At 41.2% G+C, this 18,516-nt stretch overlaps 1 protein-coding gene across 3 annotated transcripts in view; it reads left to right on the forward strand.

Moving 5' to 3' along the window:
• The window catches only part of RAP1GAP2 (RAP1 GTPase activating protein 2), a 941,171-nt gene that overhangs the window by 488,670 nt on the left and 433,985 nt on the right, over positions 1-18,516 (forward strand). For all 3 annotated transcript variants that reach the window (XM_078679320.1, XM_078679318.1, XM_078679319.1), the window contains 2 exons: positions 3,656-3,700; positions 5,802-5,834. In XM_078679320.1, the coding sequence (XP_078535446.1) occupies positions 3,656-3,700; positions 5,802-5,834 (78 nt within the window). The remainder of the gene's footprint in view (positions 1-3,655; positions 3,701-5,801; positions 5,835-18,516) is intronic.

The raw sequence follows: 18,516 nt of genomic DNA on the forward strand, positions 1-18,516 counted from the left end.
GCATTTTTTGGGGTCCTTTGGTTGAAATGTGGCGCCACCCGTAGGGGGTGTGCGAAGAATGCAGCTCCGCCTCTTCTGCTGGAAGCACTGGTCCTGAAACTGCTCTTCAATTAAGCACCATGAAAAGGTGCAACTTCCGTGTTCGTTTGAGGGGAGTGCGGAGGAGAGACTATTGCACAGAAATGACTGATGCACCGAAAATAAGTTCAAGTCTGCTTTACGTATATCTTAGTCCACAGATAGCTGCTTTACCCCTCTGCAGACAATCCTCACGTTTATGGGATAGGGATTTTGCTTAATTTGTACCGGTGGTTTCCGGTGCTCGGCACCGGCACTTAATTTTCAGCACGGGCTCTAGTGAAAGCGCGCCACATGGTGGCTTATCTTTTTTAATTTTGAGATGAGCACATCAAACGCCTTCATTAAGTGAAGATACACTGACAACGGATAATATCAGCCTAGTGTTGTAATTGCACCTATATAGCTCTTGTCACACTGGACCTCAAGTATGGCAGAGTACCAGTCCTGTGCTTTAAATGGGGCGGTACTGTCCGGTACTGAGTACCAGCACTTCTTTATTTTGAGAGAGAGAGTACTGGTATTTTACAAGAGAAATGTAATACATTTAATTGGAGAGAACCAGCACTTCTCAGAAACAAGCAGGTACTCCAGTACAGAGTACCTGCACTTCTATTTTTTCATTTCAAGCACTGGAGAGTACAGTTTAATGAAAGTGACAGGACAGTCACTGTGGACCCCCAGCAGGGAGCGCCATGGCAGGGAAGCGGGCCTGGTGGTATTCGAAGAGGTATGATCATCATTGAAGTAGGTAATAGATTATCCAAAAATAATATAAACAATAAACTATCTTCACCATCACACAAACGCAGGTAAGTAGTATTTTACTCATCGTGCACACTTCATGCAAGTGCGCTGCCGTCATATGCAAGGGCAGCCCCGTATTATGCCAGGTGACTCCCTAGTATTATAACTGATTAAGGGGTTTGGTGAAGCAACATATTGACCTTAGGAGCACTGTGTACTGCCGCGTTATGCTAGGATACGGCTATCTTATGCCGGGGTCTATATGAGAAGTCCTGCCGTCTCATGCCAGGGTGCTGCTGTCTGATCCCGGGGTGCAGTGATAAACTTCAGGGTGCACCCTTATTCTCTACCAGGAGTCCTGCCATCCCATGCCAGGGTGTATCTTGTATGAAGGAAATGTGTATTTTATGATATGTATTTATACCATGTTTTAATAGGATCCTGGCTATATTTTAGTAGTATTTTATGTATAGGGTACACTTTTATGGTTGTAACTAACCAAATAAAGTTTTCTTACTGACTGACTGACTGGCCATGCCAGGGTGCTGCTGTTATTGAAGGGAGGCAATGATACTCTTCAGAGTGCACGCCCATTCTCTACCAGGAGTCCTGCCATCACATGCCAAGGTGCAGCTATCTTATGCCAGGGTTACAATGATCTTCTTACCTGTGCACCCTGTTTCTGTATCAAGAGTACAGTCATCACATGCCAGGCTACGGCTGTCAGATGATGGGGGTACAGTAATATCTTCCAGGGGTACCCTCAGTCTGTATCATGAGCACTTCCATCATTTCCACAAGTATTGCCATGATCTTTCACCTTTGTACTCCAAAGTACTGGCATGATGTGCTAAAGCTACTACTGTAAGGCAGGTATGCTGTGCCAGCCTGCTCCAGGGTGCTGCCAACCTATCCCAGGAATGCCAGGCCTGACTCTGCCTGGTACTGCCCACCCATTGCCAATTATCCTGTATCTCGTGTGTGCTCTACAAGGGGCTGGTGAGACTGGACCAACACAAAGGAAAGAGAACAGGGACTCTCAGTTGCCCGCTGTCTGTATCTTGCACTGTGAGGAGAACCCCTGGCTGATGGTTCACCAATCATTCTGTTACATATTTGGCAGGACAGTGGGGTGGCTCTGGATGGGAGTCTCACTGTGGGACGTTCTCAGGAAATCCTGCCTGCTGTAGGACCGCAGTGGTGGATAGGGGGCACCCTACATGCGTGCCATCATCTACTGACTCTCACTTCCTACTTTGAGGTGGCAGCTAAAGGATGTAATGATCTTTCCAATTTTCCATCTCCTTCAGCACCCAACAGATAACTGCTTAGGTACCAGAGGTGGACAGGACAAGACGTGGAGAGCATGCAGGCTCATAAAACATCTTGTCTTCTCTCTGCTGGTGTGCCTCTCTTTGTGTCAAAGGGGTACACTGGGTGCTGTACCCATAGCAATCACAGAAGGCACAGTTGTACACTCCTTTTTTAAGTTCAAGTAAAGGTTTATTTAGAAATTAAGGTTATTGCAAAAAACAATACTTCATACAGGCAATCATTTACCGATGCATATTAAACAGAAAAGGATACTTAAGAATACTATTGGTATACAGAAATCTTCAAGGTATTAATAATATAACTTAAGGAATGATATGAATACATTTAAAGGGTCATAGATATTGTAAGTAGTAGTACATGTCAAAAAATATACAATTGAAAGGGTGTAATAGGAAGTGATAAATTGAGCACAATAATGTGAAAACAAACAGTAGGAAGTCAGGGAGGCTTGGTAACTTCTTGCATTGAAGGAACTGGTGAAGAAGTGTCCTTTGGTGTTGTATTAAAAAAATGCGTGAGAGGAGACCAGAGGTGTAATCTCTTCGTAGCTAAAGAGATAGGGTGGACAAGGGCGGTATCTAACAGTTGTACACTCCTACTGACCTCCTATTGATGCTTTGTGCTTCTCATTACTTTGATAGACCTTGAAATATTGGATTATTTTAGAAATCTCTTCAAACTTGTCTGTTGGGTCTGTGGATTTATTCTCAAATATAATTTGAACTCAGGCTTGACAGAATAGGTCTCTAGAAGACCTATTATTATCAATTCTTTAATCCATCTATTGGGCTTCAGCTCCACCCATAGGAGTGATTCCCTCTCACCACCTGGTATTGGCTGCTTGGTGTATCATTGTGCCTCCTACAAAGTGCTTACATTGTGATGCCTGATGGAGCATTTTACGTCTCAAAATTACACTGAATCAGCTCCCATCTAATTCTTTACCTCATAAATGCATTCTGTTCAGAAAGCAATCTCTCTTTGTTTTTCCCACTGCTTCTAGCATTTTAAAATATTTTAAAAACACAAAGTACATGCCAGACTTCTAGGCTTTGCCAGTGCTTGTTTAAGTCTATCTCCTTTTCTAATCACCCTTGTAAGTCTTAAATCCCTCTCTTCTTTGGTGACAAAGGGACTAGTGAGCGGTGGTCACTCATTTATTTGGAGATTAATGGCACCGGAAGCTGCTGCACACAGCTGCCTTCATTTAGCAGCACTGCTGTCTTCAGTCGCTAATGACCACAGATAGAACACGTATGTTGGATCACGTTGTAAAGATAGTGAACATAAGAAAAGTTTCGGCCATGTGTTACTAGCAGGTGGACCTTCTGCAGGGCTTTACTGTTGATCTGTAAGTCCATTGTGCACAAAACATCACCTCTTTAAAACCATGCATTTTATATTCCATACATTACAACTAAATGCAGGCCTTGTGGCATGTTGAATATTGATGTAAAAAAGGATGTTTGTAATCAGTTTGTTTTTGTTTAAACAGGCCCCCAAGATTGAAGAGCAGAAAACTGGGAGCCAGAGAAATAAGGTGACCGCCTATTCAGTTAATAAAACAATGCCAAATATGCTGTTTTCTCAATTGATTTTTCTAATAATGTGTCCGCACTCCATTGCTCCAAGAGTCTGTGGAAACACCAATGTCTTTTATAGAAATACAATGTATTTCTGATCCTTCTGAATATGTATACCTGTTTCACGTGGGGGGTGGGGGGTCAAAGGTTGTTGCAGTTTGTCAGTCTCTTCACTCAGAATGTTTATGGGTGCTGAAAGAGAGGCCGATTAACAACCTTGATATTAATTGTTGCTGCTGCCCTTATATTTTAAGGACAACTTACTAGACAGAAGAGCTTTATGGCTGTGATAGGCATATTGTGGGCTTACTAAGAACCTAAAGAGGCTTACATCCCACCTATTTCTTAACATCGGCTTATTTTATTGTCACCCTTAATTGCTTGCTTTTTATGCACTGGCTTTTCCTGTTTCAACCTGTCCATCTTGTATTTGGCCCACTCATGGAGCATAGGCTCTTTATTATCTCTTTGATTAGCTGACTTCTATCCCTCTTTTACTCATTTTTTGGGAAATGTTTTTTTTCCTTTTGTTTAGGCAGTGCATGTGTTTTCCAGCTGACTCCCTCATGTGCTTTTCTCCCCGCCCCAGGTTGCTGTCTCTCGCCCATGAACTTCACTCCCCTACATGTACTTGTATTGCTCTCTCTCTCTCTTTCTCTCCTGTGTGTTTCTTGCCCTCCTGTGCTCCACATTGCTGTCTTTCACCGTGTGCTTCTCTTTTTGCCTGTGTGCTCTCGCTCATATATATATTTTTTTAAACAAAAGCGATTTTATGCTATTTTTGCGCTACTTTTTCTTGTGTTTACCATTGCATCTCAGGTCATTTAGTAAAAAGAAGAAACGCCTGTGCCATTTTTTAGGCATGTGCCTACGGGTCGTACACATGCATGTGCTTACAAAACAAGCCGTTGTGTCATTATGCTTTTTGGTTATATATTCATTTATTTTTTAGCCATTCTGCACAGCAGTTGTGCTGCTGCACAGTAAGGCTAAAAATCATTGTCAAAGGTGAGACCTACTGGCTTTGCCAATCCTTGGTTTGAATGGATCTTGTCCTACACCGGTTGTCCCATATCACAATTCAGTAGGTTGTGTTGCCCATTGACCCCAATTGAATTTGCTGTTGACTTACATTAACCTGTTGGAAAATGAAATGAGATATTCCCTCATGGATTCTAGGATCCTGCCATGATGGTGAGCAATGCTGATAACTGTGAATTACCACTTGCAGTCTTCAAACTAAGGAATTAGACTGATTCTCAAAAAAGCCAGCCATCTGCTCATGTACACTTCACCTATGTGTTCAATATATTTTTGACTTTTTTGTAATTTTGGAGAATTCCGGTAGTACGCTTGGAACATGTGGCTGTCTTAAAATTCTTAGAGCTATTTAAATGCATCTGCTAAAAGCTTGTGAAGATGCAAACATCTGTGTGTTTGCGAGCTCTAAATTGGTAAAAATGTCTTGAACCTGCACGAATACTGCTCGAAATGCCACCGAATCAGATGATCGAACACCCAGGCTGGTTTTAATATCTTTGAAGCTTCAGCATTGATGTCCTTTACATGACAGCTTGCAGTTTCGATGACTAGTAGTTTGTTTGGACTGGGCTGTCTGCAGCTTTTCTACTTCCAAAATGAGCCAGAGAAAATATGTGGATCGTATTGAATTGTGTGAATCTTTTGTTGCGAGCCATCTGGCATCCAGTTAATCAAAGCTCAATTTTCGATTGAATTGTGGTTTTGTAAGGGTCATGCTATGGTTCCCTTTCTTTACTGAGTGAAGCAAATATTCCTGAATGAAAAGGCTGGTTTATGTAGAGATTTACATTTAAAAAACAATGTACCATGTATAGTTGCATAAAACTTTGTGAGCCAACCCCATTGTAGAGGAAATGAAAAAAAAATCTTCGTTCACTTAGGGATATATGTGAATATCTGTTTTTTAAACTCGTATTTATGCTAAATGAAGACAGCTGCTTGGTACTAACTTTATTTTGAACTCAGTCTAAACTGTCTAGTCAGTCTTTTATTTACGATTGTTCCTTTTCATTTCAGGATGACTATATCCCATACCCCAGCATCGATGAGGTAGGACTTAATATTCGGTGGGACTGATTGCATCTGTGTGTTCTTGTATTATTTTATGTTAAGAGTAAATTAAAGGAGATTCCGCTTAATGAATTATTGCGTTGTGACCAGTAAGGTTGCACAGAGCAGGCTAGCAGTCACTGCAGACAATGATAATGCAAAGAGCAAGAAGAAATACTACAACGAGTGATGATACATAGAGCAACAAGAAAGACTACATAGCGTGATGATAGCTAAAGCTAGAAGAAATACTACATAGTGTGATGATAACTAAAGCTAGAAGAAATACTGCACAGAGTGATGATACATAAAGCAAGAAGTAATATTAGCTAGCCTAATGATGCTTATCACTATTGCAGGCTTGAATTTGAACACCACTGTTGTAGATGAAATGCTAAAGCTCTATCTTTTGTAGTCGCTTTGACCTATGTGGGTTGAAAATGTGGTGATGAAAAGGGTGTATAGCTGCGTACCCCGACTGGGAACATCCCGTGTTGCACTGCGTTAGATCCCTATTCAAAGGGCTTAAATATTAAAGCCAGTTAATCACGTAATTGTTGATCAATACAGCTTTATTGTCATTGGTGTTGTTTAGTATTCTTTATTCCACTAAACAATAGTAGTAAATCCTTATTCCCAGAACTCAAATATGAAAAAAGCAATCAATTTCAACATCCAATCCCATCCCAATGCATTTCGGGGTGGTTTTGCCCTTTGTCAGGGGATTAATGATCTAAAATAAAAATAATAACTCAAGTTCACAGCAGATTATCTCCGTCATGGTTAACCTAAAGCTTATATGACAATATACGTGGAGTAAGCTAAATTCCAGGCCTTATTGGTAATAATTCCATCCGGCATAGTGAGAATTTAAATAAAGTAAGTCCAACGGTAGGGTGAAAAAAGTTAATACCTCCGAGATAAATGCGCTGTGAAAAAACACATGTGCATGTTCACAAAGAATCGAATGAATGTGAAATAAACGCGAAATAGGTTCAAAAACACTCCATAGGAGTAGCGTATACTGCTAAAAGTGCAACAAGACCATTACAAACTCTACCACATGTTCATGATATCTCACCCTGTGACAATTAGATGGAATGCTAAACAACGTGAAATGAAGTTAATAAATGGCTACAACCAGGTCGTAACATTGTGAAAACCAGGGCGAGTGGCATGCAGTTGAAGTGTAAGTAACGGGGCTCTGGGTTAAACAAAGCAACGCCATTACTCATGGGAGTCTTGGATCAGAATAATTGCGTCCTATCGCTTCTGAGTTCTTCCATTGCCAGGTGCATGTACTACATGCTGGACGTAATCAAGTAGACTAAAATTAAAGGAAGGACTAGTCTCAATCGTGAGCGCTATCTTAAAGAGGTGTTGTAACAGAGGTGATTTGAAACCATGTGACTGGTGAATTAAGAAGGTGAAAGAAAGTCTATCTGTCTAGATGGGGGCCATCTTATAATGGTGTGATCAAAGCCATACATGCGAGAAGCCCAAGGAAGGTGTAAGATCAGTACTAAACAGGTGGAGATGGTAAATAAACATAGAAGATTCAATCAACTCGAGTATATAAGGTGAACCCATGATATAGTAACTAAAAAAATACACTATCGCATTAATCATGTTAGAATATATGACATGAACTCAAGTAGCCAAAGGTCAAAGACATGTGAAGTGCATCAATTTAGAATCTCCAACTGGGTTCAAGGTAGCAACTGAATTCCGTCATGTCATTCAAACCATCAGGCATTAATGTATACAATCTTCTTATCCAATAGTTCTCTCTTTAAAGAAGGAATTTGTGGTTGTCTGTTCCTTGTTTAATGTCTACCATTTCCATGATCATCAATTTTAGTTGGCAAATGTTGTGACCATGCTCAAAGAAATTGTGCTCAATGAATCTGATTTTCATTTTTCTTTCGGTTTATCCGATGTCCGCAAGTCCGCATGGACATATTAAAAAAGATACACTACGTTTATGGAGTCACAGCTGGCAGTAACTTTGAGGTAAATTTTGTATCCTTTCCTCGGATGGTGAATCCATGAACCTCTAATCATGCTATTGCAGTTGTTGCAATTAAAACAGAAGACAGTTCCCTTGTATGCTCCAGTCGTCTTGGAATTAGATTGACCTGTCAGCATCTCTTTAATGTTTTTTCCTCTTTGGTAAGCAAACAACTGTCCTTCTGAGAAAATCCCTTTAAAATCAGGTTCCATTTGAAGCATTGGCCAATGCTTCAAAATAGCTTTCTTGAATTGAATGCTTAAGGTTGAGAATTTAGAAACTATATCTATTCTCTTGTTATGCTCTTCCTTCTGCTTTGATGTGAGTAATTCTACTCATGTTTTAGTAGCAAAGTGTTCCTTTGATTATTCCAAAATGTTGTTGGGGTATCCTTGATTCATAAATTTAGAAATCATTTCCTTAACTTGATTGTCTAAGGTAGCAAGACTAAAACATCAAAAAAAGCAATCCTGGTACTGTTGACATCATAAGTGAATTGTAATTTCTCATTATCCATGTTGAGGTCATTCAAAGCACTAATTATTTCCTCTTTTGACCCCTTACTAGTGTGAAAACATCATCAATGTATCTCACAAAAAGTATGGCATTTGTTTTCCAAATTTCTTTGTTCAGGATATAGGCCTTTTCAAATGTATGCATAACCAAATTTGCATATGCTGGAGCTGCACAATTGCCCAATAAAGCCGAATTGATCAACGATTACGTGATTTACTCTTTTGAATATTTAAGCCGTTTGAATAGGGAAATAACACAGTGCTACAGGGGACGTCCCCCAGTCGGGGAAAGCAGCTATACTTCATATATTTACACTCAACGATCAGAGAGTGAAACCCTTCTGCACGCTATAACAGGAATGCATTTTGAAGTGTTCTCGGCATTGAATCGGTGTACGCGCTCCGCCTTAATTGTGGATGAACAGGGTGCAACACTCAATGACACTGTCCAACTTTAACACCCGCTGTGCTCAACATTTTTTCAACCACAATGTTCTTACCTGATGTTGTGATTAGGCCTGGGTGAATTTCACATTTGGTTGTATCCTTTAGCATAAAATGCACCTTGCTTCCACTCTGACTGTGAGTGCATTTCGTGCAACAAAACAGCATAAATTCACCCATGGCAGAAACAACAGCTGCTGGTGCCCACTTCGTTTGCATTCTTCCCCTGCACACCCATAGCATTTTTACCGACATGAAATCTCAACTACATGAGATGGCATAATGGTGTTATATCGGACATTTTATGTCATAAAACAAAATGCCAGAAATTATGCAAGATTATGCTATCGTAAGCAAAATGTCCTAGTTGGGCACACGTCTCTGTATTATTTTTCACTGGGCTGTGCTTAGCCACACACAGGGACTTCTTACTAGCTTCCTCTCTAACAAATACCAGGCATAAGGCAGATGTGAATGTTGTGGATAATGTGCCGATAAAAGTCATTTCAAGGCATTGATTTAAATTTGTGATTTCGGTGTCCTCAGGGGGACTCGCTCCTTTTAACCAGCATGCAACCGTTCAACTGCTGTTCAACTTTATACATTTAAATTCTCAAGAAAGGAATAATTAGCGGGAAGGTCGTCACATTTTAATGGTGCCAAAGGCAACCTCAGCATCTGAGCCATTTCTCTGAATGTGAACATCAATTTACAGCATTCATCACTGTGTTTCTTGCCTACAAAGAAACATCATTAAACTAATGAGTCTTCCCTTATAAACCGCCCTCCTTCCGGCAAGGCCGTTACAAGGACATGCTGAGCCATTCAGGAGCTCCATCTCATAACTCATTGGGAAGCATTCATCAAAATAACATTGGCCCTCATTGGCCAGTCAGAGAAAGTGACAGCTCTCAGAGCGAATGGGCTACAAGTATAAGTGTCAGCAGTATCCTCCCATCTTCCCAAGGATCATTTGTGGGCTGGAGGATCAAGGGGACACCTGGGACTATTGCACAGCTGCATCTTCCCACGGGCCTTCCAACGTCTCCCTTAGAGCTGAAAATTGGTGTGGGAGCACACTGCTTCACCTCGCAGCAGGGTCGCCCCTAAGCATCATGGTAGATGCAGTCCGACAAGCGAGTACACTTGCAAAGTCTTTAGAGTGTTTCACCAGGTTGGTGCAGATTAGTGCTGGCCATCTCTGGACACGTGTTTCTAGATTATTATCTGTCATCAGCAGAGATTAGGCATTATTTGGGGTTGCTGAGCAGGCTGCCGTATCCTTGGAACGTAGTATCTCTCCAGGCGTGCAGGTGCCTCTCCACGAGCTCGTCAGCCCACAGCGGCTCGAGGGAGCCTTCAAGTAGAAAATTGGTGTGCTCCCACACAAATTTTCTCCCTTAGAGCTTTCCTTCTCAATGTTATTCAATAAAGCCCCAACGCGTTCCAAGTCTGGCTTCTATTCATTATCGGCATAACGCACCGCTAGGCCCGTCTATGCATTCTCAAAAGCCTCTGTGTAGTCTCTCCGCAAGATATCGGCTTCACCTTGGTCCGCAAACGTCATCAAAGGTTCCTCGAGTACTGTCGTTGCTAAAGGTATTCCCATGTCTGCATACCCAAATTACTGCATAGCCTTCACCATTTCATTGTTGTGCCTGTTGTCTGTAACATGAGTTTCCTGCCACCTGGCTTTATTCATTTTCCATGCGAAGGGTGTGGGGGTAGTGCTTAATTTGTAAAAGAATAAGTGCTCGGACCCACAGTTTTGCTCAGAAGCCCCTGGCCAGTGCTATCAAATGTCAGGAATTTTGAATACCAAGGCTGCTTAGTCTTGATTCCACCTCATGCCTCTTTCATTCACCACCAGACACTCTCAGCTCCATTTTTAATTAATGTTTTAACATAACTAAGGTAGTCTCTCATCAGCACTATTCAACAATATTTGTGTTCATAGGGTCACATAGATATTTTTCTTTTTCAGTGCATTTCCATAAATGTTTCTGCCTGCAAGCTATGTGTTACCAAAGTAGGATATATATAAGCGTGTAGAACTCCCACCCTCTGTTTGGACCATATTCCCTCGTGCACTTTCATTCGTCCCTTCCCTGTCGCATGCCTTCTGATGGTCAGTTCGTTCTAGACCCTCTGACCATCATTACAGTTACTTCTCTCTGTTTCGTGTCGGCCTTAAGGTAAACACATTACAGTTCTCCATAGATCAGATCTGCCATAGATCCATCAGGATCCCTTGGTAGATCATGCATATCAGTCCATCTTCCTGTAAAGGTGATTTATTTGGTCCAATCCTATCTCTGGGTGGGGTGGGGGGCATTTCATCTGCCCTAGCTTGTAGGTCTAGTTGTTTTGTGTCCCATTCATTAATAGCTGTTACTGTCCCTCTTTTTCTTTCGGTCATAACAATATTTTCCACCATGCACGATTTTATTGGTTCTCTGAACCAGTGTGATATTGGGGAGCTGTTCTTGCTATCCCCTGCATCACTATGTCCAGTTTCCCTGAAAGCAGTGCCAGACCAATACATTTGGGTATGAGTTTGGATTTTGCAAGTCTAACAAATCTGCCTGGTAGGCATACTGCAACAAGTTTGGGCAACAATCTCCCTGTAATTGCATCAGTATTTTGAGGAGAGATGCCACAGATGTTTGTATATGAGGGCATTGCCTTTCCATCCTCTGCCCCTTTATCTCACTCACTCAGGTTATTTTTTATTCCTCTTTCTCTCTTTGTCACTGTTTTTCTGTCATTCTCTTCCTCCTTCTCCCCCCCCCCTTTTGTGTGTTTCTTTCTTTCTCTTGTGCTGTGTTAATGTTCGATGAGGAAAAATCAAGGCCACTCCACAAAAATAAGTGCTGGTGGTTCCCACCTGAAACCACCAGCTCAAATTTACCACTGGTTGAGGTGAGAGGGTACATCTATGTCAGCCAGCAACCACATCATAATTAACACCAACATCACTGGGTTTCCTGCAGAACCATTTTTAATGGCCACGTCCTTCCATTCCTAAGCTTGCAGCCCCATATGAGAGTTTACTCTTAAAGCTCATGGTTGAGCTGTTTCTTGTTTCTCGGATTCATCCTGCACTCTTGGTGAGACCTATTCTGATAGAGATGTTTTTTGTCTCTTTGTGTCTCTCCAATGTATCCACTGCAGGTCTTATTACACGAGTAAAGTCTCCTTACTTCTTTATCGAGTTTTATCAAACCACATGTGGTCCAGAGTGTGGATCATTATCGTCAAATGGGGCCTCTAGTGTGGGCATGCCATCTTTAAATGATTTCTATGTGTCAGGCAAACAAACATCTATACACACTATCTCCACTCCTGGCCTACCTGGCATTCCCTTTCCTTTTTGCATTTTCCACCTTTTTTCTTAATTTTCTGACAAATATACCGGGCTAACCAGCAATTGAACAGGCTATAATGTAACATGAAAGACAATGCGGCCTGCTTGGAGTTTGGTGGATGGAGTTCACTTGAGAGTGATGGGGGAAGATGTTACCTCAACCACTTTGAGAGACCTTACCACACCAAATGTACAAATGTCCACTGGCCTCACTGACGTCTTTCTACATTGGCAGGAACCAATGTCATGGCAGATTCTGTTAATATAGTAAACGTTTGTTGGACTGTGCTGTTATCAATGGTGGATGGTAGTCAAACATTTTTGCACTAGCAATCCTTGCAGTGGTCTGAACATGAATATACCTGTTTGTGTAACTGAAGATGAGCAATATGGTTTTGAGTGTTGAATGTGGCACTCAAAAACAGTTGCCGTTTCAGGGCTTATTTTCACTAACTTAATGATTTAGGCTTCTTAGAGCCCAAATCCTTGTGAACAAACTTTGGACACCCATTCCATATCCTCTTGGCATAAATCTCTTGCTGGTTACTTGCTATTTTATTTGTCCTGAGGAAGACCCCATGAACCACACTTTGGAGTTGAAACGTCAATGACCTTATCACGGATTGTCTACAATCTGATTGATTAATTACTACATCGACTCCTCCATATCAATGTGATTGATTATTATTCACTGTACATATTTATTACACTTTTCTTCAAGCCCTGCACTTGTTCACTGTGCTACTTTTTGTATAAGAGAAAACATTTAATAACAAATTCTGAAAATTAGCTATATATTTGTTTTGTTTTGTGTATTGAAACTGTTGTCTAAAAATTACTTTTCTTTTTTTCTGATGAAAAATATTGTGAATCACTCTTATTATGATTGCAATCACCCACAAACAAAATGTGCATAAGGGAACATTATGTTTGTTTTTTCATTTTCGTTGACATTAATGCCACATTCATGGGCATCATCATCAGCAGGATTTATCTCTGTACTACCCAGTGCCATTCTATTCTCCCTATTTACCCCTGTGCTTTCCTCGTTTTTCCCATCTGCTGCTCCTATTTCTTTCTTGTGCCTTCTTTATTTTGACATTCAACTCACTTCACCTTTCTATTCCCTGTTCTCAGACCACCTATCACACTGTTCGTGACTCTGTATCCTTTTGCGATTAGATTTTAGCAACTGCTATACTTTGGACTGCTCTTTCCTCCGTCCCTTAGAGTCCCCTCTCATTACTTACTTTTCCTCCGTATCACTGTCCCTCCTTTACTATGATTCATGTCTTCAATCTCGTCTCAGTCACTGAACAGTTCCCCTTTCTCTAAGTCAGGGCGTTTAACTCTGCTCCACTCGTGGAGTTTGCAGAGATTTCCACACGCTGCATTCCGCAGAGTGCTAAAAACCTTCGAAGTGGAGTTTTTTCCCTCACTTGCGCTTGTCAATGTCAAGTTGGAAAGCGAGGAAAATCCACCCCCTGATAAGATTTTTTCCTCGTTCGTGATTGTCATCATCAAGTTGACGAGTGTGAGCGAGTAAAATCAACCTCCCGGCGAGATTTCTGAACACAGGCGGTCAGATTTCTCATTGCGAGTGGTTGCGTATGCTCGCGACCGCTCACGTTTAGAAACTGTTAGTTTGCCTTGAAAAAGCTGCTGCTTGAGTAAAAATCTACTCGAGCGGCAGACAGGAAGCAGCGCATGGTGCAGTGTGCGATGATTGCACAGTGCAGACAAGCACCTGGTACCCAAAATCACTGTGAACAGCATGTATCCAATGCACCGTGGAACTCCGTGTAGTGCGGTGTAGTTTTTTTTCGCTTAGCGGAGTTCCGTGTAGCAGAACTCCACCCAGGCTTACCTTTCTTCCAGTCTGTGGGTGGTGTCGCTGACATTTCATTATTTGTTCCAGATTCCCTCATGCTGTTTTCTACTGCCCTCAAGCCAATTCGGACTCTTCCATCCTCCTTATTTTTGGCCATCTGATCCGCCCTCTATAGTCCACAAACACGACTGTATTTATACTGCACTTGCCTCGTACACAAAACGAAGCTTCCTTTGCATGATATAACAGTGCTTATGATTATCCACTCTGATTGAATATACTGTCTGTTTTATCTTCTCTTCTGGGTCCAAAACTCTAGTGACCTTTGAGGTCTAGCATCATCTCAAGCTCTTTCCATTTTTCCCATCCAGGGCATCCACTTAAGTGACACTTCCCAGCATACATTGATGGGTTGATGGTGCTCTGTTAAGCCCATTTCACATTGCCTTCAAGTGTACTAGCCACCACACCACAATCAATCAATATTCACAGTATCCCTGTGAAAAGAGCAATAGTCACAGTATCCCTGTGAAAAGAAAAAGACTTTCAAGGTGACCTGTTGGCCCAGTGCTCCGTTTCATCCCATACAGCAGACCTATCTTGCAAGTGGTGACCACTCACAGGACTCGGCAGTGGAGATCTAGAGAACTCATCTGTTCTTGGGACAACCAAAACACTGGCATGCTTTTTGGCAGCTCTTGATAACTGGACACACCAGGTGTCATGGATGCCTAGGTACCCCTATGATGCTTGCGCTTCAATTAATGTTGTTGCCACTCAAAGTATGTAGTCCCCTGCCCCCTGAATTTAGGAATCCCTGGTAGTGATCTAAGCTCTAGTGAAGCTGTCACAATCCGCAATAGTTACCAAGTTCACCCTGAAGTGCTTACAGTAGCCTTTTCACCTCTGGGTTGCCTTCTTTGTGTGCCTCTGTCCCCTTTAAGTCTGAAATCCTAAAAAAACGAAACAAATTTTTTTTTTTCAATAAATGCAAAAAAGGTATTTAATGTGTCTTGTGCTTAAGGCATGCATGATTGAACAATTTTAAATGTTATACCCTAAACACTGCAGATCAAAAGCAGTCTACGCCCATGCAACAATCCACAGAATAAACCACCAGCATCAGTCGATCAGCGCACCCACTTGAAAAAGCATGTGATTTCATGGTCCTACGATGCCCGAGCGATAAAATCATAAGCGAAAAGACTCTTAATGTAACATAGATTTTTAATCACAAACATGAAGAGGAAGAGAGGTGGCGCAGCGGCCAGGGTACCTGACTCCAGACCATTGGGTTCCTGGTTCGATCCCTGGCACCGGTGTCAGATTAGCCCAGCACCATGTGACTCTGGGAAATAGCTCGCTTAATCTTCCCGATGGTCCCCCCCACCGGAACACCTCTCTGGAGTTATCTGTGTGATTTACAAATACTGGTATTTCATTTTAGGTATGGTAAGGCAAGGTTTTCAAAGCATGTAGGCCATTTCTTTTACTGCTGTTGGGTCACTGCCTTCCTTTTTGATTGATCAGCAATGTCTTGATATAGTTTGTCTTCTTCCTTCTACATGTAGCATAGTCTTTTTCCATGTCCAGCTCAAACATGGGTGTTCCTAAAAGCTCTTATGGCCAGCATTCAAATGCATAAATCTGATATCCACACTGTTGAGTGTGTAAGTTTTGGCATGTGTCATGAATGGCCTACATCATCACGCTATGCATCAGACTGATGATGCTGGTCGATTGTTTTGACTGTCTGCAAGGCGACTGACGGCCTTTCTCAGGCATGTGAGGTGTTTTTGTATGGGTAGTGGCTGCATACTCACATTATCTGGTGGCATCTACTGGTATTAGTCACTTAAGATTTTCACCATTACTAAATAGACCAGGCTTGCTTTAAAATGTATGTCTATATGTGTGGTATTTCAATAGTGCCAACCAACCTATGTCAGCTGAGCGCTATGCAGGGTCAAAGACAAGGACCACCTTTTCCACTATATATACAATTGTTTTGGAACATCTATTCTTAAACAACTAACTTGGCATGGAAATATACAGTCATGTATATGGTTTGTATGTGTGTATGTAAGTGGTATTTTGTAAGCACAAACTTAGTCAAAAGACATCGGAGAGCTGTACAGGGTCAGAGGCAGGCATAAAGTCAACAAGTAATAGGAGAGATGGCTGGTTTGAGGATAGTTAATGCATTGTGATGTAGAGTTCTTTAAAGCAGTGTGTCTTGAACTCTTTCCTAAATTGGATCAGTGACGGGTTGGTCCTGATGGATCCAGGAAAGTTATTCCAAATCCTTAGTGCATAGTTGGAAAAGGCCGCTTGCCTTGTTTTTTTTCTTTTTTACACTTCTTAGGCTGCAATATGATGGTGTCCTAGCTGTGAATGTTTCGAGAACCACCAGAGATGGATGCTTGTCTTCATGAGAAACATGGGTGCTGGTCACTACGGCTTTGTAAATTATGTAACTGGTGTTTATGATGGTGCCTGTTGGAAGGGGAGTCAATGGAGCTCCATCAGGATTGGGATGATTTGATCATATTTGTTTAGGCCTTGGAAGGCCCATGCTGCGGCATATAGGATGGACCTGACTTAAGGGGTGCTTATGTGGAGTCAGGGAGGCCATTAATCAAGGTGTTACCACCACACAGATGTAACAAGGGCTTGAACAACATCGCTGAAGTCACTTTCTGGAAGAAATGGGTTCACTTTTTTTAGAAAAGTGAGATAGTATTAGAAAGTCTTTGCTTTTTTGGCATTGTGTTCCTTTAGGGTAACATTGGTGTTCAGGGCGAATCCAAGTAAGTTGCCATTCCACAAAGTTAGGGTTAGAAGTTGAGAACACTCTGGGTCGTTTCTTCCAATATCTACTTGGGTCAATAGACCTTTTTAGTGGCCTGAGAGGAATCAATTTTTATTTCAAAGTACAGTATAATCATTTAAATAACACAATAAAAGGCTGAGCCAGTAACTTGAAGTTGAAAAATGTATTAGAAACTCAAAGCCAGATTTATATAAATCAGTCTCAAAATCATGCTGTAAAACATACAGGATTATTAAAGAAAAACCAAAGTGGCGTACAACAGCAAAGTGCATATAAGGATCTCTGTTGCAGCTATGCAAAATATAAGAAAAACGGTTTGATGACTAGACAAATGGTTTTGATCCTTCTTACCATACAAATAAAATATTTGCTGCATCTACTAAACTAAGGATGGGGAAAATGCTATTCAATCAAGGAAGCAAGTAAGGTGTCAGCATCAGAACCTCTGTAGACGTTCTGTAGGCAAGAGTTCATGTATAGCATGAAGCCACTCGATCAGAGGTGACAAGAGAGGTCTGTACATCTCTATGGCTAAAGGGAATTTACTGAAATCCAAGATGGGTTCCCTAACTTAAATGCACGGAATACATTAGAGAAATATGACCTCAGACATATCACAGTATATTTCAAGTTCCCAGAAAAGAACATGGCACTCTGAACACTACTCCCATATTTCAGTTTCCGCTTTCAAAGCTTCCTTGGTTCCTCCCTTCGTCTGATAGTACCATCTGGTAATACTTCCTTTATTCTTCATTACAATTATTTGATCTTTCCAGTTAATACTCCCCTCACTATCTCTAAAATACAATGTGCTTTTCACTAACTAATAATTGCCATTGGTCTGCACCTGCTGGGGAGAAAACTTGCACAAAAACAACTTTCATATTAATATTAAATGTCTCGACTGTAAGCTTAAGGCCCACAATCATGCTAATTTAATAGTTTTCTTTAAATGCATATTCTGCAATCTACATTTATTCCAATAAATGACATCTTTAATAAGGAATAAAGCTCTTTTTGTACTGTTCTCTTATATGTGGCATAATAACTTAATACATGTATTAATAGGCAAACATGACAACTGGTCACGAATTATAAGGAAAGCATTGAACGCCCATATGATTCATTCTCACTAATCACTGAAGAATGAACTGCATTAAATGCATTTTAGCACATCACCTTACAATCTAAACCTATCGAAGATTAATTTCAACAATCCAGATGAGTCTGAAAAGGAAAAGGTTAATATGCACACATACATATATGTCAAAATACACAATAGATGCACTTTCTGTACCTTTGGTGCACCATATCTCATTTGTATTATAGTGTCACATGAGTACACAAAAGGATGGAGCCAAAAGTATGCTACTCCAAAGCCATCAAAATTCTTAACATGGAGCCAGGTACAGACTGTTTGTTGTTCTTGGCAAATAACAGGAATTCCGTTCTAGGGATGCTAACAATAAGTGTTGCATTACAAAAATGCAGCCCTCACAAAGTGCAAGGACTAGGGAGTTATGACTCTCTGTCACTGCTGTAGCCAAACTTTGATATCCCGATGGAGTAAATGCTGTCGGAGAATTGGCTGTATGTCTATCCGCCCAACTAGGGTGGGTGGACATATATTTGTTTCTTTACTGTCCATCACCACCAGACAAACCCTGGTGGTAAGGGACAG

Source organism: Lissotriton helveticus, chromosome 3_1 (assembly GCF_964261635.1).
Source record: "Lissotriton helveticus chromosome 3_1, aLisHel1.1, whole genome shotgun sequence".
In the NCBI taxonomy this organism is placed as follows: domain Eukaryota; kingdom Metazoa; phylum Chordata; class Amphibia; order Caudata; family Salamandridae; genus Lissotriton; species Lissotriton helveticus.